The sequence below is a fragment of the Oncorhynchus gorbuscha genome, linkage group LG19 (assembly GCF_021184085.1).
Source record: "Oncorhynchus gorbuscha isolate QuinsamMale2020 ecotype Even-year linkage group LG19, OgorEven_v1.0, whole genome shotgun sequence".
NCBI classification, from domain to species: domain Eukaryota; kingdom Metazoa; phylum Chordata; class Actinopteri; order Salmoniformes; family Salmonidae; genus Oncorhynchus; species Oncorhynchus gorbuscha.
This window is the reverse complement of record NC_060191.1, coordinates 53257839-53281738: the sequence shown is the minus strand read 5'-3', so window position 1 is coordinate 53281738 and position 23900 is coordinate 53257839. Positions and strand designations below refer to the sequence as shown.

Here is a 23900-nt window from a genome sequence, read left to right as displayed (position 1 = left end):
TTGCAGGTGCAGCAAAATGCTTATGTTTCTGCATTGTTGCTAGAACCAAGCTTTTCGCTGCACCTACAATAACATCTGCAAATCTGTGTACACGACCAATAAACTTTGATTTGATATATAGCTCCATAGTAAAACTTTGCACTTGTGCTAGTATCAGGCAAGTTGGCTATGTAACTGTTGGGATTTCCTAAATGACTGGGGCTTTTCCTAGAGGAAGGTGGCACATTGTGTAAGTGTAAATGTCACAATGTCTGACATCATTGGGAAGAGATTATCAATTACAATTACAATGTCATGAGTCTGTTTATTTGTCTACACTCTTAGAAAATAAATGGTGCTATCTAGAACCTAAAAGGGTTCTTCAGCTGTCGCCAGAGGAGAATCCGTTGAAGAACCCTTTCCACAGAGGGTTCTAAATGAAACCTAAATGGTTCTACCATGAACCAAAACAGTTAAAAATGTATAGGGACTGCCAAAGAAACCTTTTGGAACCCTTTATTATAAGAGTGTATAAATAAACCTATTACAATTCTGCTCCTACCCCACTGTTCTCAGTGAGCGCTTTGCCATCTGCTGCCCAGCAACCGGCGGGTAGTTCCTACTCAGGTACATCTTCACCTGCTTAACTGCTATTCTCCTTATAGAGCCTTTTAATGTGGTCCTGTTTACATATATAAGGTAATATCTTCAGACACAATATAGCAGAAATTATTACAGTTACATGGAATGTGTTTGTTATGTCTGCTCTTCCTCCTCAGAGCCTTGTGTGCTGCATCAAGAGGTTAGTTCAGGCTTCTGGCAGACCGCCCTCTACCTGTCCACGGAGGTCCACCAACACCAGCACACCTCTACCTTCTTCCAACATCAGCCCCCTGGTATACTACCCACACCTGTTCCCCCAATGCTGGCGACACCAGGCAGAAATGTATGGAGAAGTACCAAAGGTTTTATCACTGTTTTATATCAACTATATCAATGATGCCTGTTTAAGCCAAGATACACATTTAATGAACACATTTGTTTTTTACTCTATAGCTGCCCCATCCCCATGTGATGCTGAGGTTGGCCCCTATGGCAGCCACCGTTGTCCCCCTCCTAGGACCCTTCGGCTCCCTCCATGGGGCCTTCCAGCCAAAGACATGCCCTCCCCAGGTACCAGGGGAAAAGGGAGTGATGGGACTAGGAAGTTGGGGCTGAGGAAAAATACATAGTATTTATGTATCATCACGTTATGGTATAATCAGTGGTGGTTGGTGCTATTTAAGATGAGGGATGACACTTTGTTTTACCAGCATGGCCTTATTTATATTACAGCATATTGGATGACTGTCATTCATATTGCATTCACCTGGCTCAATGTAACATCGATAGGTTTAGGCAACTACATGATGATCGAATTTACCCTATACCCATCATGAGGTTGCCACAACCTAGCCTAAAAATGAAAGTTTACAGCCAGGTTTGGGTAGGTTACTTTCTAATTTGAATCCATTATAGTTACTTGTCCAAAATTGTAATCAGTAACATAAACTTTGGATTATCCAAACTCCGTAATGTAATCTGATTACATTCAGTTCCTTTGAAATTACTTTCCCCTAGAAGAAAGAAGAAGACAAAAATGTATGTTACTAATTGAACCATATCTATTGCAGGATAAATCAATGTTACATTTTACATAGCTGGTTATATATGGATGTTAAATGTTCTTTATGGGTTGGTTATGTAGGCTTCTTCTTACCCATCGCTTTCTACTACATATAATAATATGATTACAGGAGAAACAGGAGACAAAGAGCTGTGAGATGAAAAGTGGGATGTACATGGAGCGTGTGGGGCAGCAGAAGACGAACAGCAGAGTGGCTAAGGATTTTTTAGATGGGGAAAAGGACGATGAAATGGGAGAAAGTTTACGGGACTCCACCCGGAGGGGCAGGTCCTGAGTGTGCTATGCTGACATTTTGCTCAGGGAAGAGCGCGGACTGATATCCCAAGGAATACTCGAAGGGCTAGAGACCAGTGGCCGAGCAGGGAAAGGTGAAATGGGTGAATAACAGGGCCTGACGAGCCTGCCTAGAGTTGAGGCGCTTGGCGGTGCAGAGATATTCCAGGTTCTTATGGTCAGTTCACACAAAGAGTGGGTGTTCCACCTCCTCCAACCAGTGCCTTCACTCCTCCAATGCCATCTTTGATGGCGAGGAGTTCTCAATTTCCCACATCATAGTTCCTCTCAGCAGGGGTAAGACGATGGGAGAGAAAAGCTCAGGGGTGAAGCTTTTTGTCCTGGGCAGAACGCTGGGACAGGGCAGCCCCCACTCTGACAACCGAGGCTCCACCACAAACTGACGGGACGGGTCGGATGGATTAAGATGGGGGCTGTAGTGAATCGATATTTGAGATCCGAGAACACCTGGTCAGCTGCTGGAGACCACATGAATGGAACCCTGTTAGAGGTGAGTGCTGAGAGGGGGAAGCCAGGGTGCTGTAACCCCGGATGAAGCAGCGGTAGAAGCTAGCAAAGTTGACCAGGGCCTAGAACACAGCGGGAGCGTTAGTCAGTCCAAGTGGCATAACCAAGTACTCATGGTGCCCGCTAGCCGAGTTAAAGGCTGTCTTCCACTCGTCTCCTTCCCGTAACCGAAGCAGATTGTAGGCATTCCGAAGCTCCAACTTTGAGAAGATGAAGGAAAAAAAGCCCCCGATGTGTTGTAGTGCCCAGGAGACGGTCAATGGCACAGTCGTAGGGTCGATGCGGAGGGAGAGATGCCAGGGGGCTGATGTTGGAAGAGGGTAGAGGTGTGCTGGTGTTGGTGGACCTCAGTGGACAGGTAGAGGGCGGCCTGCCAGAAGCCTGAACTCACCTCTTGATGCAGCACACAGGGCTCTGAAGAGGAAGAGCAGACATAACAAACACATTCCATGTAACTGTAATAATTTCTGCTATATTGTGTCTGAAGATATTACCTTATATAACAGGATCACATCAAAAGGCTCTATAAGGAGAATAGCAGTTAAGCAGGTGAAGATGTACCTGAGTAGGAACTACCCGCCGGTTGCTGGGCAACAGATGGCAAAGCGCTCACTGAGAGCAGTGGGGTAGGAGCAGAAGTGTAATAGGTTTATTTATACACTCTTATAAAAAAAAGGTTCCAGACGGTTTCTTTGGCAGTCCCTATACATTTTTAACTGTTTTGGTTCATTTAGAACCCTCTGTGGAAAGGGTTCTTCAACAGATTCTCCTATGGCGACAGCTGAAGAACCCTTTTAGGTTATAGATAGCACACATGTTTCTAGCAACAGGCCTTATTGAAGACCTCGTCAAGGTCCGTGTACTCCGCGGGAATGGCGGGGAGATCTGAGGCTTCTCCCAAGCCTGCAGGAAGACGTCCAGGGTCAGGCTGTGCCGACTTAAGACAATGCACATGGAAAAACGGGATCCAACCCAAGATAGAACCAGTAGCCCAGTTGATCAGGGGATCTGCTTCTGGAGCCATGAATACCCCAAAACCACGGGTACATGGGGAGATTCTATGAGCAGGAACTGCATACACTCACTGTGATTTCCTGATACTCGTAGGTTGATAGGAACTGTATTGCGGGTCACTCGACCAATAGCGGGCCCATCCAGCACTCTGACATCCATGGGAATGGAGAAGGGCTGAGTGGAGATAACGAGCTCCGACACCAAGGTAGCATCGATAAAGCTCTCGTCGGCCCCAGAGTCAATGAGCACCCGAAGAGATTTGCCCTGGTCACCCAACAACAGTGGTGACATGAAGAGGGGTACGAGTAATGGAAGATTGGAAAATCCCGTACGCCTCGTACCTACTGATGAGCCTGGTCTTTTTATTGGACAGGTAGAAATATAATGTCATGTAGTCCTGAAATACAGACAGACAATCTGCGTGAATGTTCATCCGGATGCAATCTAGCACTTCCTAGTAGCTTGGGCTCTGGAGGAGGTGAGTCGGCCGCCCTTGGTGATTCTCGTGGGAACTCGGGTGACATTGGCAGTGGGCAAATGTGACCGGGAGCAGACCTCTCCCTCCTATGTTCCCATAGCCGCCCAACGATCCGTAAGGTCAAGGCGATGAGGGAGTCAAGGTCCATGGGAAGCTCCTGGGCTGCAAGCTCATCTTTAACCTCATACAATAATTAGTACGAATTATTATGTACGAAAATATACCACACTACGGGAGTTGACACAGTTGGAGTAGCTTCAGAGCAGCCGCTCTCCCGGACAGAGAATCAAACACCTTCCTACCCTCTGCCACAAAATCCTCCAGACTGAGGCTAATGGTGGATTGTTGCTCACACACTGCTGTCGCACAGGCGAGAACCCTCCCGGTCCTCAGCGTTATAAGATACTCTATCTTCGAGCAATCTGAGGGAAATGAAGAGGGCTGCAGCTCGAAGATGAGGGAGCACTGGGAGAGAAACGCTCTGCAGTTTCCTGGATCTCCAGCATATCGCTCCGGAGGAGGTAAAGCAGGGTTCTCGTGAAGCTTGGATAGGCTGGGGAGAAGCGCCGCTGGTAGCGGGGTTACTGAAAGTCTGGGGGTTACCGTAGACGCTTGCTGCTGAGTAGGATATCTGCGGAATTGATCCAGCAATGCATTGAAAGCGCTGTTGTGGTGTTCTACCAAGTTCTGGAGTCCTTCCATGAGGTTTTGAAGTAAATCCTTGTGTCTGCCAATGGTGGCTCCTTGAGAAGAGACAGCATTGCGGAGCTGGTCCGAGTCTGCCGCGTCAGTCAGGGCCAGTTCATACTATCAAGGCTCAGGCTAAGACCCAGATAAAGACAAAGGAGGTGGATAGTATGAGTCTCAGAGTTCAAGTACAAGGGGCAGGCAAAAGGTAAGTCAAAGCAGGCAAAGAGTTGTAATCCAAATCTGAGTCAGGCAGGTACAGGATGGTAGGCAATTGGTAGGTCGAGGACAGGCAGAGGTTCGTAACCAGGCCACGTACAGGACGGCAGGCAGCTTGGGGTCAGGGCAGGCCGAATGGTATGGCAGGCGGGCTCAGGGTCAGGGCAGGCAGAAAAGGTCAGAACCGGGAGGACTAGAAAACAGGGACTAGAGAAAACAGGAGTATGGAAAAACATGCTGGTAGGCTTGATGAGACGAACTGGCAACAGACAAACAGAAAATGTAGGTATAAATAGTCAAGGGATAATGGGGGAAGATGAGAGACACCTGGTGGGGGGTGGAGACAAGCACAAAGACAGGTGAAACAGATCAGGGTGACATGGAGAAATGTAACCACTCTCAGATTAATAGACATCTATGGATGCAAGGACTGACCATCCATGATATCAAAATGATTGTTTTAACCATGTTATGAGGCTATACAGTGTTTGTTTATAAACATTGGAGAAAAACAAGCTCATATTTTGGGTTCTCATGGAGTTTGACAGTTGAACTAAGCTCATGAGGCATTTATATATTCTTCAAGAATCAATGGATATATATATATATATATATATATATACACTACCGTTCAAAAGTTTGGGGTCACTTAGAAATGTCCTTGTTTTTGAAAGAAAAGCAAAATGTTCGTCCATTAAAATATCATCAAATTTATCAGAAATACAGTGTAAACATGGTTAATGTTGTAAATGACTATTGTAGCTGGAAACAGCTGATTTTTAATGGAATATTTACATATGACACCAAAGGCCCATTATCAGCAACCATCACTCCTATGTTCCAATGGCACGTTGTGTTAGCTAATCCAAGTTTATAATTTTAAAAGGCTAATTGATCATTAGAAAAACCTTTTGCAATTATGTTAGCACAGCTGAAAACTGTAGTTCTGATTAAAGAAGCAATAAAACTGGCCTTCTTTAGACTAGTTGAGTATTTTTTATTTTATCTTACCTTTATTTAACCAGGCAAGTCAGTTAAGAACACATTCTTATTTTCAATGACGGCCTGGGAACAGTGGGTTAACTACCTGTTCAGGGGCAGAACGACAGATTCGTACCTTTTCAGCTCGGAGGTTTGAAGTCTCTTCTCATTGGTGTCCTTCGGTAGTGGTTTCTTTGCAGCAATTTGACCATGAAGGCCTGATACACGCAGTCTCCTCTGAACAGTTGATGTTGAGATTTGTCTGTTACTTGAACTCTGACACTGCAATCTGAGGTGCAATTAATTGTCGATTTCTGAGGCTGGTAACAAATTAACTTATCTTCCTCAGCAGAGGTAACTCTGAGTCTTCCTTTCCTGTGGCGGTCCTCATGAGAGCCAGTTTCATCATAGTGCTTGATTGTTTTTGCAACTGCACTTGAAGAAACTTTCAAAGAAATTGTTGCATGTTGGATTCCGGAAGTTGTCATAATTACTGTAAGTCACAGGTTGATGGCACTGTAATTAGGGAGAACGGGGTTGTGGTAATAACTGGAGCGGAGTAGGTGGAAGGGTATCAAATAAATCAAACACATGGTTTGCAGGTGTTTGATGCCATTCCATTTGCTCCATTCCAGCCATTATTACGAGCCATTCTCCCCTCAGCAGCCTCCTGTGGTGTAAGTGTGTGGAAGGGGTGAGAACCATGAGACTCTTAGGTTTGGTATTGTAGTCAATATACACAGAGGAAGACAGAAGCTGGCTGTCCTCCGGCTACACCACTACAGAGTGCTGCTGAGGCTACTGTAGACCTTCATTGCAAATCAGTGTGTTTTAATAAATTATTTTGTGACTTTAATATATTTTGTAAATCTAAAGGGGATAACTTTTTTAATGTTTCACTTTTTATTTTATTTTAATTCTGAAATTCACTGAGGATGATCCTCCCCTTCCTCCTCTGAGGAGCCTCCACTGTGTGTCATGAGTTACTAGTGTGTAATCAACAGTCTATATTTCCTTGTCTTTGTCAGACATCAAACATTCTAGACACGGCACCTAGACCTAGGACTGGGTCACACAAGCTGCTCCAGAAGGATCCAAGAGTGAGTATCCTTTTGATTATTTGCAATTTAATATCTACATATATTGCCAAAATGTTCTCATTTGGAAAGTGTTTTGAGTTCTGTTTCTATTCTGACCTATTGAATTCGTTGTTCTCTCAGAGAAGAGGAAGGTGGAATACAATGCATGTCCGCATTGCATGGCAGATCCACCACCATAAGCTGAGAGTGAAGGTATGAAAACATGTTGAACATCCACTAAAATGTGTATGAAACCCAATAAATATTATTTGTATCCAAACCAAACATTATAACTGAAGCTATTTTTCTGTCTGTCTGTCCGTCCTTCCATTCCTCAGCAGAAGATGCAAGTGGATGCAAATTCAATCAACTTCGGTGTCAACCCGGAATTTCTGACTCAGCCTCCTGGTTCTGACCAGATTCAAGCCATCCCCCATCAGCGGTACATTATTCAGTCCTCCACCCCACTCTCTAACCCAGGTGAGGACAGGGACCAAAGACTAAACCTTAAAAATATGACTCGTCTTACTATTGTACTGTCTAACAGAGAGAAATTACTCAACATAGCAATTTTCCATTATTCTCCTGCTCCAGAGTCACACAGTAGACATCCTTTATTTGGAGGTTTGGGATCACTGAGGGTCACAACCTTTGGTGGACTGCCAAACCTAGCACTCAGTGAGTAGCACCTTCAGTCTCCCTTCAGTGTTGGTTCAGTATTATGTTAAAGACAATATAAATTGTCAATAAAGACAATATAAATGAGGGAATTGCGTTTTCAAGCTCACACATTTCTTTGACTTGCTTATTCTTCCTCTTAAAAGCAGACTATCCCATGATCTATCGCAAAGACAATCTAAATGCACCAAGTGGAGAAGAAGGAGGAACTCCTGAGTGGTGGAGCAGGCAGCAGAAGACACCCCCATCCTCTGTATGTCAACCTGAACACTCTACAGAGCCTGAACAACCAGGAAGAGATTCAATCAGGGAACCTCAGGACAGAGAATGGGGACAGCAGCTACACCTACCCAGAGAGAAGATGGAGGAGAAACAGTACATAGTGGAGAAACACCAAGTCCACAATGCTGCAGGGACTCATGACAGTTCACCTGCTGAAGACAAGTCTGTTCCTCAGACAATAACCTTGGAACATGGTCAGCGGTCCAATGGCAGCTGTAGCTGGGAGTCAGGTGACAGGAAAAGAGGGCTTGAGTGTAAGAACTTCATAAAGGTCAAGAAGATTAAGCGGCAAAGAGAAGATGACCAGGAGGATTTCAATGAAGGTCCTCAACCCACAGAGAAACCATCCCTGGTCCCACTCATGCCAACACTCACGCCAACACTCACGCCATCCTCCATGTCAATGCAGCACATGACCATAGGGAACATTATTCCAAGGCTCTACCCAGTAAATAGTGTATGTAATCTGGCCCGGACTCAGGTTGGCACTCCTAATATGGGGCTCATCCCCTACCATGCACTTCCCTGGGACACCCCAAGAGACCCACTGTGGGATGTATACAGGGGTATGGACCTCCCTGCTTCCTCCTGTCAAGAGCTGGTCATGAGGGCTGATCCTCTGCATGGTGTGGTGGGGGCCAGGCTGTTGGAGGCAGCAAACTGTTCATATAGAGACCCTCATCACAGCTTTTCACACCCACCCCATCACTCCCTACTGGTCCTGAAGCAGCAGGAGAGGGCTTACCTCATGGAAAGAGAGCGTCTGCACTTGCGCAGAGAGGAATACGAGCACAGCCTCTATTCTGCCACCATGGACGACCATCTCCCCCATCCCAGCCTCCTGACCTCCACCTATTCTAGGTCACATATCTCCAGGGTGGGTCTCACCCAGAGTAGCCTCCCGAACAGAACTCTTACCCCTGGGTTCTTAAGCACACTGCCGCCTTTGGTCCCCTTCTCTCTCCCCTTGTCTGGAGCTCCCCACAGAACTACCTCGTAATGACAGAAATCAACAGACCCTACTCTGTGTGCTTGCTTGCCTTAGAACTATAACTCAGTACTGCTTCAAGACAAATTATGCCTGTATGACACAGATAAAAGACAAACTACTATGTTGATTTACATCCCTTAAAAACACCTGTAAATTGATGAACAATGACATTGCTCAACAACAAAGTGCGATCCAACAAATTAGTTCATAAAGTGGACAGACAAAAAATACAAATAACTGACAAAACTTAACAAATGTAAAAAACAAAAACAAGAACTAGGTCAAATAAAAAGCTACATCATTAATTAAATCAGAATAAAGGAAAATCTAAGATCTATGACTTAACGGAAAAGAGTTTCAAAAACATCAGAAATATGACCTGACACCACAAAAGTTATTTCAAAACTGCTGTCAATGGGGTCACATTCTGAGGCTGAACTAAAAGCGCAGACTGTATTAAAGCGCATACTGTAAAACACTAACAAACAAAAACACATTTCATGAAAATAATACAATCTTGTCACATCTCAACCGGAGATACTAACGTTTAGTAAACTTTAATAAACAGCCCATCCCAGGTTAAAGCCCAGCCATCATACATTCAGCACAGCTGTAACAGAGAGATTCAGTACTGCCACATTAGTGGTCTCCAACACTGGTACGGAGAAGATGCTGGATCTGAATTTATTTTTTATTTTTTAAAGCTAAGCGCTCATTGTATTTCGTGACCATTCCACCCTACCCTACAGAGGAGAATTATGCAAGTGTCAAGTAGAGCACAGTTGATCAAAATTCCAAAAACATTTTTGCAAATTAAAAAGTCTAGCTTTGACACGGATATTGATTCTGTAGTTCTATTGAGCACGGAGTGACTGTTTGGCGCCTCCTGCAGCCATTCTGAGTACCTAGTGTACTCTCTTGTAGTGCTGGTTCATGGTGTGTGCCATGTGGTAGTAGTAGTCACAGCCCTCTACAGAGCAGTGGTAGGCCGCCCCCTCATTATGGTTCTCCATGTGCTTCCACAGGTCGTGCTGGTTCTTAAAGCTGGGAGACATACATCATAAACAACAGAGTGTAAGCAAAATAATATGTGCACAATATGTACAGTCCATAAGGGTCAGCAAGTTGTGGGGACTCTGATGAGTCTGTGGGACAACAACCTGCTCTCACAGAAGTCACAGGGAAAGGGTCGCTCGTCACAGTGGCGGAACTTGATGTGGATCTTCAGAGTGGCGAGAGAGGTGCAGGTCATGTCACACGGGACACTTGATATGGTTCACTGAAAGGCAGGATAGATCACTCATAAGGTTTACAGTGAAAGAAACTGGACACATACAACAGTCATCATCAGCTAATCAAAATATCTTATTGATAGCAATACAACAAAAATAAATCTGCTTGACTAATAGAGGTACATGTCGAAGCCAAACATGGAAAATGAGCTAAATATGAGCTAAATCAAGACAAAATGAGATGATTGTGGACTAGCTGCACCATCGAGAGCATCCTGACTGGTTGCATCACTGCCTGGTATTGCAACTGCTCGGCCTCTGACCGCAAGGCACTACAGAGGATAGTGCGAACGGCCCAGTACATCACTAGGGCCAAGCTTCCTGCCATCCAGGACCTCTATACCAGGCGGTGTCAGAGGAAGGCCCTAAAAATTGTCAAAGACCCCAGCCACCCTCGTCATAGACTGTTCTCTCTGCTACCACACGGCAAGCGGTACCGGAGCTCAGAGTCTAGGTCCAATAGGCTTCTAAACAGCTTCTACCCCCAAGCCATAAGACTCCTGAACATCTAGTCAAATGGCTACCCAGACTATTCACATTGCCCCCCCACCCCTCCACTCACCACTGCCACTCTCTGTTGTCATCTATGCAGTCACTTTAATTAACTCTACCTACATGTACACACTACCTCAACTAACTGGTGCTCCCCGCACATTGACTCTGTACTGGCACCCCCCTGTATATATTGCTATTTTTTACTGCTGCTCTTTAATAATGACTTCTTGCTTTTATCTCTTATTCTTATCTGTATTTTTTGAAACTGTATTGTTGGAACTGTAAGTAAGCTAAGTAACTGAAACTGTAAGTAAGCATTTCACTATAAGGTCTCCAACTGTTGTATTCAGCGCATGTGACTAATAAAATTTGATTTGATCATTTGATTTGAATAATACTGAACAGAGAAGTGGTGGAAAACAGCACACTCACCATGCTGTCGTACGTGGTCTCTCAACAGTCTCTCATTGGCAAAGCCTTTGTCACAATGCTCACACACCAGGGATTCTGTAAGAATCAGAGGGCATTCAATCAAAATAAAATGTACATGTCTAAATCAATAACATATCTGCCTGTGCTGTAAAACAGTGACTTCTGGCCAGGCAGAGCTGAGCCCATTCACCCTCTGGCTCGGCCTGTCTGTGGATGTGGTCTAAGAACTTGGTGTTGCTGGAGAACATGCAGCCGCAGGTGGGGCAGGCCCCCAGGCGCTCCTGAGTGTGGCTGCGCAGATGCTCCCGCAGACGGTACTTGATCTTAAAGAATGCATCACAACCTGAGGAAACATAAAGAGGGTATCAGCTGAAGCAGACCAACAAAACATCAGTATATTCAATACAGCACTACAGCAGGAAAGGCTGTGCTGATACACACTCCAGAGAGTAAGTCTGTAGCACAGTCCCCTGGGCAATGTGGTGGCAGAGTGGAGGCCTTGATTTTCATGAAGACATTGCTGTACTGGGTGTATTCAAATGGTATGGTGGGTGGCACTGCAGTGGCCTCAATGGTGGTGGCTCTGCAGTGGCCTCAATGGTGGTGGCTCTGCAGGCTAGGCTGAGACAACTGGTGAAGTAGGTAGCAGGTAAACTAGGACAGTAGTTTACCTTGTCGCCACGAGATGGCAGGGTTGTGACGACAAAGCCAGGGGAGTCCAAGGATGAGTGGCTGTTTGGGGGATGAGAGTTCCATGAGTTGAATGGGTTCGGTGTGGAAGACTCCAATCCGGAGGGTGACGCTCTGTGTCAGGTGCGTGATGAAGCCCGTGCCCAATGGCTGCCAGTCCAGGGTGTTAATCCTTAAGGGAGGGGTAACAGGTGTAAGATCAATGTCAAGCTGGTGATCGATCAAATTACCTGCTGGTCCCGAGTCTATCAAGTCCTTACGTACTTAGTAACCCCCTTCACGGTTATCAACACTGGGATGGAGAATTGCTTCTGGGAGATATTTAGAAATAAGGACACGCCTACCTGCATGGCAGCGTAGGAACCCTTCTCATCTCTCCGTTGGGGGCGAACAGGGCAATGGCTGAGTAGATGATCTTTCCCTCCACAGTATAGGCAGAGCCCTTCTTGGATCCGTCTTTGATGGTCGATACACGTGAGAGGAGCATGGCCCAACTGCAAGGGCTCTGGAAGACTCGGACAGGATGACAGAATCAAGGAAAGAGAAGGTTTCGGGTTCCTGGGAGGCAGAGTTCTTCAGCGGCTGGCGATGAGTTGATCGATGGATATGGTCAATTTCTTAAAATGATCAGGTCTATATAATTATCAAACATACATTAGTAATGGAAAGGAAACAGACTTGAAGTATTAAAATATTACTTTAGTAATACAATTGTAGGCCGAAGTTGGTACAGAGTACGGTACAAACAGTGGGGAGAACAAGTATTTGATAACCTGCCAAATCGGCAGTGTTTCCTACTTACAAAGCATGTAGAGGTCTGTAATTTATCATCATAGGTCCACTTCAACTGTGAGAGACAGAATCTAAAACAAAAATCCAGAAAACAACATTGTATGATTTTTAAGTAATTAATTTGCTTTTTATTGCATGACATAAGTATTTGATACATCAGAAAAGCAGAACTTAATATGTGGTACAGAAACCTTTGTTTGCAATTACAGAGATCATACGTTTCCTGTAGTTCTTGACCAGGTTTGCACACACTGCAGCAGGGATTTTGGCCCACTCCTCCATACAGACCTTCTCCAGTTGCTGGGCAATAACGGACTTTCAGCTCCCTCCAAAGATATTCTAATGGGTTCATGTCTGGATACTGGCTAGGCCACTCCAGGACCTTGAGATGCTTCTTACAGAGCCACTCCTTAGTTGCCCTGACTGTGTGTTTCGGGTCATTGTCATGCTGGAAGACCCAGCCACGACCCATCTTCAATGCTCTTACTGAGGGAAGGAGGTGGTCGCGATACATGGCCCCATCCATCCTCCCCTCAATATGGTGCAGTCGTCCTGTCCCCTTTGCAGAAAAGCATCCCCAAAGAATGATGTTTCCACCTCCATGCTTCACGTTTGGGATGGTGTTCTTGGGGTTGTACTCATCCTTCTTCTTCCTCCAAACATGGCGAGTGGAGTTTAGACCAAAAAGCTCTATTTTTGTCTCATCATACCACATGACCTTCTCCCATTCCTCCTCTGGATCATCAAGATGGTCATTGGCGAACTTCAGACGGGACTGGACATGTGCTGCCTTGAGCAGGGGGACCTTGCGTGCACTGCAGGATTTTAATCCACGACGGCGTACTGTGTTACTAATGGTTTTCTTTGAGACTGTGGTCCCAGCTCTCTTCAGATCATTGACCAGGTCCTGCCGTGTAGTTCTGGGCTGATCCCTCACCTTCCTTATGATCATTGATGCCCCACGAGGTGAGATCTTGCTTGGAGCCCCAGACCGAGGGTGATTGACCGTCATCTTGAACTTCTTCCATTTTCTAATAATTGCGCCAACAGTTGTTGCCTTCTCACTAAGCTGCTTACCTATTGTCCTGTAGCCCATCCCAGCCTTGTGCAGGTCTACAATTTTATCCCTGATGTCCTTACACAGCTCACTGGTCTTGGCCATTGTGGAGAGGTTGGAGTCTGTTTGATTGAGTGTGTGGACAGGTGTCTTTTATACAGGTAACAAGTTCAAACAGGTGCAGTTAATACAGGTAATGGGTGTAGAACAGGAGGGCTTCTTAAATAAAAACTAACAGGCCTGTGAGAGCCGGAATTCTTACTGTTTCGTAGGTGATCAAATACTTATGTCATGCAATAAAATGCTAATTAATTACTTAAAAATCATACAATGTGATTCTGGATTTTTGTTTTAGATTCTGTCTCTCACAGTTGAAGTGGACCTATGATAAAAAACTACAGAGCTCTACATGCTTTGAAGTAGAAACATTGCCGATTTTGCAGGTTATCAAATACTTGTTCTCCCCACTGTATGTGCCCTCTGTTCCCCATTGTCCTTGTTGATTATTGTTCCACGTCCATTGGTCTTGTGAGTACGTGTGCTCTGTTGTATCGGCTTGTGTGTTACCGTGTTAGTGTGCACTTGTTAGTACGGGCCTCGCCAGTGTATTTATTAGAGATTTATATCTCACTCTTTTTTGGGGTTACAGCTCTGTGTTATAGACGTGTTTGTTTGGGCTTTGTCCCCATGCTCAGGACATACACTATTTTGTGTAGAGAAAAAAAAAAAAAAAACCTATTTCGCGTCTCCTGTCATTATACAACTTGACATTTTGGGGGAAAAATGGTTTCAAATGTGTTCTTTGACATTTGTTTTAGAAGTCTGGATTTCCTGAACCAGGTAGTAATAATAATTTGTCATACAGTAAATTAGAAATGCCCTAAACTACTGTTCTGGTCTGTCTTCTCTCAAGGTTATGGTGAAGGTGACCACAGATGGTATCTAGATGCATAGAAGAGAATTTGGCCGACAACAGTGTGATCCTCACTCCCTCTAACCGGCTGATGTAATGGCGAAAATGGAAATCAACACGGTCCTTCACAACTTCTATCGTGAGACCTGAGTCCAAGCCAGCAAACTGTACACTGCATCCAATCAAAACTATCAACTGCCTTTTCTCTCATGCTTTTTCTCTCAGTAGTGCGACATGGGTCCATGTGGAGTGAGCACGGAGAGAGATCCAGTCCAAACCTCTCTCATGCTGCTGGTGTACTGGTAGGACAATGGACAAGACATAATGGACTGTAAAGTACATTTTGAATATGTGCCATTAATGCGAGGAAGGATTAGTGCCGGGGGGGCTCAACCATGTCCATAATTGATTTAGGCTTATCCAAACATTTTTATTTGGGGTAACAGGTAGATTGTGGAAGTCTGCACACTGCAAAATGTATAGTAATTTGACTAATGCATTGAAATACCAATCTGTCATTATCACAGATTAGGTGAAGTTAATGCTAGAAAAATAAGTTCAGTGCCTCTCTGGCTGATAAGAGTTCAGCAGCTATGTTTTCTGCTCCTCCAGAGGATGGTGACACTAATGAGCTGCCCACTCTGGATGAGCTCCCATTTCCACCTGTAGATACGGATGATGAGTAATGATTGAAGGTTGTTTTCTTTTAACAAGTTCAGAGTTAGGTCATCTAAACCCTTAACCTGTTTACATTATGTGGAACACTGAGCTGATGAGCAAGCACCAGCCTGTTCTAATAACCAATTTCTCTGTTCATGCAAGTGGCTGACTGAACAAATCCTCATGATCAGTAGCTGAAATTTGGCAGTACGCCCAGACCTTGTTCTGAGAACGAAAAATATCTCAGTTTCAAGGTCTCAGCTTATAAGTAGCCTTTTGAGGTACATGTTATGAACCAGTATTGGTCGGTCACATTAATTAAATAAAACAGTAATGATTCATTAATTATGCTAAATCATGCAAATATAACTTGTCTGTGTATAGTATATAAGACAACTGCTGGGACTGCCCCAAGCAGAGCTCCCCGATTGACTTGTGTACTATAGTGTGTAATGGCTCTTATATGGCTCTTTGACAAAGGACAGTGTTGTTCTCTTTCATGATTTATTCTGTGAATACATACAACACTGTGTAAACTTCAGCACAACTGCTAACCCACCATGCAATCTCCATCAAAGTTTAACAACTCTTTGGCTGGATCAAATAATTTCAGAAAATGTAAATGTATATTTACACTATACATTTTTATACATTATTACATTTATAACATGACTACAGAGGAGCTCTCCACTTATAATGACTCTGTCTGATGGCCTAACGAATCACCACAGCACATGGGCTACACGTGGAAAGTAACATATCATAATTCCAAGTAATTTGGGAGCACATACCTGTGAATACATACAACACTGTGTAAACTTCAGCACAACTGCAAACCCACCATGCAATCTGAGTGACATGAAACATAAAATAAAAATACATTTACAGTTCGAGGTGACTAGCCTTATTAGCAAAGAAAGTACAAGGCGAATGTCAGCTAGCCTTATTAGCAAAGAAAGTACAAGGCGAATGTCAGCTAGCCTTTAGCATAACGCAACGTGCAAGTTTGATAAATGTCCATAAAATGTTAAATACATGTCAGCTCTAACACTATCATGTGTCGATATCGATTATAAAACCATATGGTTTTCAGCCTAACATGCATTAGATATCATTTTTAAAGTGTGAACACTGAGTGCAGCATGGATCACGATACATACATCCATCAAAGTTGAACAACTCTTTGGCTGAATGCTGCGTGATCATGCCTACATACATTTGTTTTCCCAGAGCTAAGAGACCACTGGTCTGGTGGTTCTCCAGCCACACCATGATTGACCGGGCTGTGTGGCATGGAACATTGTCCTGCTGGAAAAACTATCCTCAGAATTGGTGAACATTGTCAGAGCAGAAGGAAGCAAGTTTTCTTCCAGGATAACCTTGTACGTGGCTTGATTCATGCGTCTTTCACAAAGACAAATCTGCCCGATTCCAGCCTTGCTGACGCACCCCCAGATCATCACCGATCCTCCACCAAATTTCACAGTGGGTGCGAGACACTGTGGTTTGTAGGCCTCTCCATGTCTCACACCCACTGTGAAATTTGGTGGAGGATCGGTGATGATCTGTGGATGCTTCAGCCAGCCCAATCTCCAGACCTGAACCCGATTGAAAACCTCTGGAATGTGATCAAGAGGAAGATGGATGATCACAAGCCATGAAACAAAGCAGATCTGCTTGAATTTTTGTGCCAGGAGTGACATAAAGTCACCCAACATCAATGTGAAAGACTGGTGGAGAGCATGCTAAGACGCATGAAAGCTGTGATTGAAAATTTCTGAACTCTTCCTAAGTTAAAAGATTATTATTTGGTTTATAAATGTATATGAACTTATTTTCTTTGCATTATTTGAGATTATTTTCTGACCTGTTTTAATTTTCTGCAAATAAATGCTCTAAAAGACAATATATTTTTTTTGGAGAAATGTTGTCAGAAGTTTATAGTATTAAACAAAATGTTTAATTTTACCCAAACACATACCTATAAATAGTAAAACCAGAGAAACTGATCATTTTGCAGTGCTCTCCTATTTTTTTCCAGTGCTGTATATAGATACTCACGGGAATGCAGTTACTCAAATAATACAGCAGGTGGCTTCACAACTATACATACGTAACCCGACTGCTTAATTGTCTATTTCAACCTTGTCACATGTGCATTGAGTTGGTTGGAACCTCTCTAGCACGCTGACAAAAACAATTATTCATATTAAGATTGACTTTGAGTGTCTCTGTGTAAGAATTTCCACAACACCACATTGACAACACCCTCACCTGTATGACCCGATCAAACAGGAAGTCCATAATCCAGTTATTCAGACATCCGCCAATTTCTCCCTTTTCTTTTTGTTAATCGTTCTTCTCGCCTTTGCCCTCTTTCTTTGATACTCCGTTTCTGTCAATCCATTCTTAAGTGCCCATGGAGCTATATCCCTTTCCTGCACCACCTTTGAGCACTCATCTGTCCACCATGGCACCACCCAACACCTTCTACCCCTGAACCCACTGGAACAATCACATCTGCAGCTGTTATAATTACAGACGTTACTGCCTCAGCGCACTCATTCATAGACCCCTCCATTGATAACGCCCATCTTCCAGTTAGCTTTCTCAAAGCGCCACCTCATGTTATTGCCTCTATTCTGCATGCACATATCCGTATTGAATTTACATCGAACCGGAAAATGATCACTTAGCTATCTTGGCTATCTGACTGAATGATGGAGATGAGTGTTGGTTCCTGCCAAACTTTGGGGTCTACCATCCACAAAAGCCAAGCCAGATCAGGGTGGTTTTTGACTGCAGTACACAGCAGTACAGTCTTTCCCTCAACAATGTGCTGCTCACAGGCCCAGACCTAAACAACAGCCTCCTGGGAGTTCTAAACCGCTTCAGGAAAGAACCTGTAGCAATAACAGCACCACATCCAGCAGATGTTAAATGTTTTCATTGTGAGAGAAGATAACAGAAACTACCTGAGATTCCTTTGGTACTGAGAAAACAATGTCACAAAAAGACATCATCGAGTACAGGATGAAGATTCCACGTCTTCGGGAAAAGCCCATCTACTGCCGTCGCCATATACAGGTTCAAGCGAGCTGCACAAGAAGGTGAACAGGATCATGGGGCAGGCACCCAACAATTTGTTGAGGGTCTTCTATGTCGATGATGGGCTCAAGTCTCTGCCCACAGATACAGAGGCCATCGGCTTGCTTACAGAGAACACAAACATAACTAGCAGTGTTAAACATACGACGGTGCAAGTTCGCATTGAACAGTGCAACCATGATGGAAGCATTCCCCCCCAGAAGATCATGCCGAGGGCATTAAAGACCTAGGGCTCAGAGGAGAAACCACGACCATGCAACACAGTCTTGAATTATGCTGGAAAATAACCAAGGACCCCTTTACCTTCAGAGCATCAGTCAATAACATAGCATTCACGCGTCGCTGAGGCCTGTCAACAGTAAATAGCCTCTTCGACCCTCTCAGCCTGGTAGCTCTGGTAACCATACAGGGAACTCTCCTCAGACACTTGCGATTGGGATTCACCACTCTCTGAAGAAAAGCTGAAAGAATGGGAAGCATGGAGGGACTCACTACATGATCTGAAGCAGCTTCATATCCCACCCACCTACACCACAAACTCCCTCTCAAATAGAAACACATATGAGCTACATATGAGTGTTTTTAGATACTTCCAAGATGTGGGCTTCATTCTAGGGAAAGCCAGGCTAATCCCTCAGTCTGATCCTACTATACCCCGGCTCAAACTATGTAGAGCAGTGTTGGTAGTAGAAATGGCAGAGCTCATGCTAGATGAAATAGACCTCAAACCAGACACCATCAATTTATACTGTGACAGCAAAGTAATCTTCAGGTACATATACAATGAGACTAAATGCTATCTGTATGTGCACAACAGAGTCCAACACATCTGACCATCAACATGGCCGGAGCAGTGGCACTACGTAACTACAGAACACAATCCCATTGACCACACCTCAAGGTCAGTTCCCACTTCCCATCTCACCAGTACATCATGGTTCACAGGACCATTATTCCTGTACAAACCTGATCATGCTCAGCCAAAGACACAAGTGTTCGAGCTGGTCAGTCCAGGCTTGGATGTCGAATTCCGCCCCTGGTAACAAGCCTCATCACGCAAACCAGATACAGAAAACTTACATCAGAACGCTTTGAGCACTTCTCCACATGGAATTCACTACTGAGAGCCGTTTCATTCCTCATCTACATTGCTCGCTCACACAAGTCCGACTCGATGGGCCAACTGACCAAATGCATAGGCTGGCATCAGCGCAACAAACTCGGACTCCAGAAGGGCTGTCTCAAGCCAAGAAAGTCATCATCAGGTCAGTTCAAAAAGAAATCTACTCTGAGGATTTCACTGCATTTGAAGAGAAAAGAGACCTTCTTAAGAGCAGTTGACTCACAAAGCTGAATCCCATCCTGGACGAAGGTCTCATCGGAATAGGAGGCCGTCATAAACATGCACAGCTGGACAGTAGTGAGAAAAAGTCCCTTCATCCTATCAAGACACAACCACATATCTACACTGCTAGTACGGCACTACCATAAACAGGTGAAACATCAGGGCCGCCACTTCACAGGAGCAGCAGTCCAAGCAGCAGGCCTGTGGATCGTTGGGGGTAAGAGGCTCATTAGCTCTGCACTACACAAGTGTGCCACATAGTGGAAGCTCTGTAGGAAAATGAACAACAGAGAATGGCAGACCTTCCTCCCGAAAGCCTCAAGACAACCTCTCCCTTCATATACTTGGGGTTGGATGTCTTTGGCTTTTGGACAGTCACTATTCGCCGTACCAGAAGAGGTCGAGTTCAACGCAAAGCTGGGTGATGTTGTTCCCCTGCATGAGCACTAGGGCAGTGCACATCAAAGTCATCGAGTCCATGGACACTTCCAGATACATCAATGTCCTCAGGAGTTTCTTTTCCATCTGTAGACCAGAAAAAAAGCAAATATTAGATTGTGGAACAAACTTCATAGGGGTCTGTAAGAAGTTGGATCTCGGAAAGGAGAAACATCAGAGGCCTGGTGTCCAGAACTACCTCAGTGAACAAGGCTGTACATGGGAAGTCAACTCTCCTCACTCTTCACACATTGGAGGTGCCTGGAGGTCCCTGGGAGCACATGATTGGGGTGGCACACAGAATCCTCAACTCCATGCTGCTACAAAACAAGTTGTTTCACTTCTCACACAAAGTCCTGTGCATCCCTATGGCTGAGGTCACAACTGTAATCAACACCAGACCTCTCGTTCCTGTCTTCACCAATCCAGACTCCCCATTCATCCTGACTCCTGCTATGCTACTTACCCTAAAGGTTGGTTCACCCACTCCTCCTGGAGATTTATACTGACAGATATCTTCAAGAGCCAGTGAAGACAAGTGCAGAGTCTCACCAGCAAGTTCTGGTCTAGCTGGAGGTGTGAGTACCAACCTACCTTGCTGAGCCGACAAAAGAGGACTGAAGATCATCGCATCCTACAAGAGGGAGATTTTGTGTGCTTCTAAGAAGCCAACCTTACTGATGCACAAACTCGTATCTCTCTGTATTGGCCTAGGCCTACTACTTACCCTTGGCCACCCACATCATCCTCTACCCTCTTCACTGCCTCAGCATACGACACATTCTGTTCTACTCTGACCCTGGTGACCTCAACCGGTCTCTCTCGCACCGGACACTTCTGATCTCCAGTGAAATTGGCGCACACTGTTTTTTCCATACTACACATTCCTTTGTCCCATGCCTTCCTGCACACTTCTCACATCTCAGAACCTCCCTCCAACACACTGCTGCAACATGACCATAAGCTTGGCATCTGAAACACCTTAGTGGGTTTGGCACAAAAGCTCTCACTGGATAACTGACATATTCTAATATGACTTTATCAGGTAAAGACACCATGGTTGCCACTGGGTCTGTGTTGCACCAAACGGGCGGCGTCACACACACAGGGAATTAAACTCAACTCCCAATGGGCCTGAATAATCCTTTGCATGACCATCGGGGCGATGCTCTTCACCACACCTGCCACCCACCTCAAATAATTCAGGTTCAATTTCTGAGCCTTCAGAGAGAGCAGAATACACATCCTCAACACACATCTGCCCACTGCACTCGGCTCTGCACTCGGCTCCTCTTTCTTCCTCACTGTCCATAACCATGTCTATCTGTTCACCATGCTCATGCCGCGTCTTCCTCCGCTGTACAGCTTCTCCAATACCCATATTCTGTTCCTTAGCCCAATTTACTAGTCTAGCTATCTCTGGACTTTCCAAGCTTCCAATCTTCCAAGCTCCAAAAACGTGCCACAGTCATCAGCCAGGTCTCCTCCTCATCATCCATCGCAGTTTCTCGATGCCGTGGTCACATTAAACTTCTTCTTCTACGCTGCAGTAAAATTGATGACATGCGTGTCATGAAATGTAGCCTATGCTAAAATATATAGAAAATAACTCAAATGAATACAAACAAATACAAAGCAGGGGAATAATCTGCATAGAAATGTGGACTCAATTATGAGATTCATGTCAATTCAGTAAAACTATTTCTCTGGCTTTGACTGTACATTTTGTGTGCCAGTGTTAACATTTCCATGAAAACAAACATGCAAATTATTGTGCTGTTATGTGATCTTAATGTAGTGTCATCACAAACCACAAAACACCGGATGTATTTTTTTCCCCACTGAGCAGTGTGAATTTTACTATGAAGATACTATAGTCACATCATTTCTTAACCATGCATTTCTGTGGTTCTCCAGTGGAAGATCCATTATGGGATTTTGGCATTGAAGCCCTTTATCTACTTCCACAGAGTCAGATGAACTCTTTGATAGCCTACCATTTTTATGTCACTGTGTCCTGTATGATGGAAGTTAGACGCAGTTTCGTGAGCCAATGCTGTTAGCGTTAGTGCAAAGACTGAAAGTCCACAAGAAAAATGGGAACTAGATAAAGGGCTTCATTGCCACAAACCCGAAGTATCCATTTAATGCCCCTGTAGGCACAAAGAGTGATGAAAATAACATTGACTGCCACACTGTGGACTGTGTCCTACATGGGCATAGATGAATGTCTCTGAAAGCTTCCTCAAATTTGCTTTCAACTACATTACCGGTAGTCTATATGAAAATATGTCTATTGAGAGCCGTACAGAGGCGTACAGAGGCCTATTATCAGCAACTATCACTCCTGTGGTCCAATGGCATGTTGTGTAATCCATGTTTATCATTTTAAAAGGCTAGTTGATCATTCTTTAGACTAGTTGAGTATCTGGAGCATCAGCATTTGTGGGTTCGATTACAGGTTCAAAATGGCCAGAAACGAAGAACTTTCTTCTGAAACCCATCAGTCTATTCTTGTTCTGAGAAATGAAGGCTATTCCATGTGAGAAATTGCCAAGAAGCTGAGGATCTCGTACAACGCTGTGTACTACTCCCTTCACAGAACAGCGCAAACTGGCCCTAAACAGAATAGAAAGAGGAGTGGAAGGCCCTGGTGCACAACTGAGCAAGAGGACAAGTACATTAGAGTGTCTAGCTTGGGAAACAGATGCCTCACAAGTCCTCAACTGGCAGCTTCATTAAATGGTACCCGCAAAACACCAGTCTCACCGTCAACGGTGGAGAGGCGACTCTGGGATGCTGGCGCGGTCTACAATATGCAAAGCTGAGGTTGAGTGTTTTTGGAAGCAGCCTGTTTTAATATTTCCATCAATGTTTTTACCAGGGGTTGCATCATGCAAAGTTTCTAATGAATGACCAACTGTGGTTACCATGGTGTTCCACCCTCAGTCCTGCCATAACATATCAAAGGTCTCTTTGTGAATTCAACACTTCCCTGATCCATCCTTCAGGTTATACTTAAATGTGAGAGCAAAATGGGTTGTTCCAAACAAAACAGATTGCCATACACACCTTGCTTTTCACCTGTGAACAAGGAAATCATCTCTGCCTCACATCACATAGCAGGCTACCTGGGCTGGGTTAAAAGGAGATGTGCCTGGGAAAGAAAAATATCTATTTTTAAAATGCAAGAAAGAATATCCACTTGGCTTATCAAGATTGCCTTTATGTTATGTAAGTACCACTGATTTAATTATGTTGCATAGTAGCTGGAACCAAAACGTTTTTGTTGTCCATCTTTTCCTTATTACTTGAACTTATTACTGAATAAATCGACAGTGTGATGACACGGATTACAAAATAATTAAATAGAGACTTTATGTGTAAAAAATAATAGATCTCTGTTCAATTTTGTTACATGTTTTTATGTATGGTTTCATGAAGCTTTTAATTAGATAACTGCTAACTTTAACCCAGTTGTTTCCTAGGTGATAAACTTTAAGTAGACTATAGTTTATGACTCCGCTTTCCACTGTCATAAACCACATAACTGACTTAGAGGCACTTCAATCGTTCCTGTCTGAGGTCAAAGCAGTTTAAAATGAACTAATGCTAAGTATTTGAATGACATTTAAAAAGTAAAGAGCAGTGTGACGTTTTAGTCATGGTTAATATACTACTGTACAAAACATTAAAAACACCTACTCTTTCCATGACGTAGACTGACCAGCTGAATCGAGGTGAATGCAATGATCCCTTATTGATGTCACTTGTTAAATCCACTTCAATCAGTGTAGATGAA

General features: G+C 44.2%; 1 protein-coding gene across 1 annotated transcript; it reads left to right on the top strand.

Moving 5' to 3' along the window:
* The first annotated feature begins 562 nt into the window (after positions 1-562).
* On the top strand, positions 563-10469 carry LOC124006347 (autism susceptibility gene 2 protein-like). Its single transcript, XM_046316319.1, has 8 exons — positions 563-606; positions 759-944; positions 1036-1152; positions 6875-6946; positions 7067-7138; positions 7264-7405; positions 7520-7603; positions 7750-10469. The coding sequence occupies exons 2-8, from the start codon at positions 924-926 to the stop codon at positions 8883-8885; spliced, it is 1644 nt and encodes a 547-aa protein (XP_046172275.1). The 5' UTR covers positions 563-606; positions 759-923; the 3' UTR covers positions 8886-10469.
* The last annotated feature ends 13431 nt before the right edge of the window (positions 10470-23900 follow it).

Excerpts from the sequence above, each read along its gene's own strand:
- LOC124006347 (XM_046316319.1), top strand. The coding sequence starts at position 924 with ATGTATGGAGAAGTACCAAAG. Across the intron at positions 6,947-7,066 it reads TGCTCCAGAAGGATCCAAGA|AGAAGAGGAAGGTGGAATAC; the intron begins GTGAGTATCCTT and ends TTGTTCTCTCAG. Across the intron at positions 7,604-7,749 it reads ACTGCCAAACCTAGCACTCA|CAGACTATCCCATGATCTAT; the intron begins GTGAGTAGCACC and ends TCCTCTTAAAAG.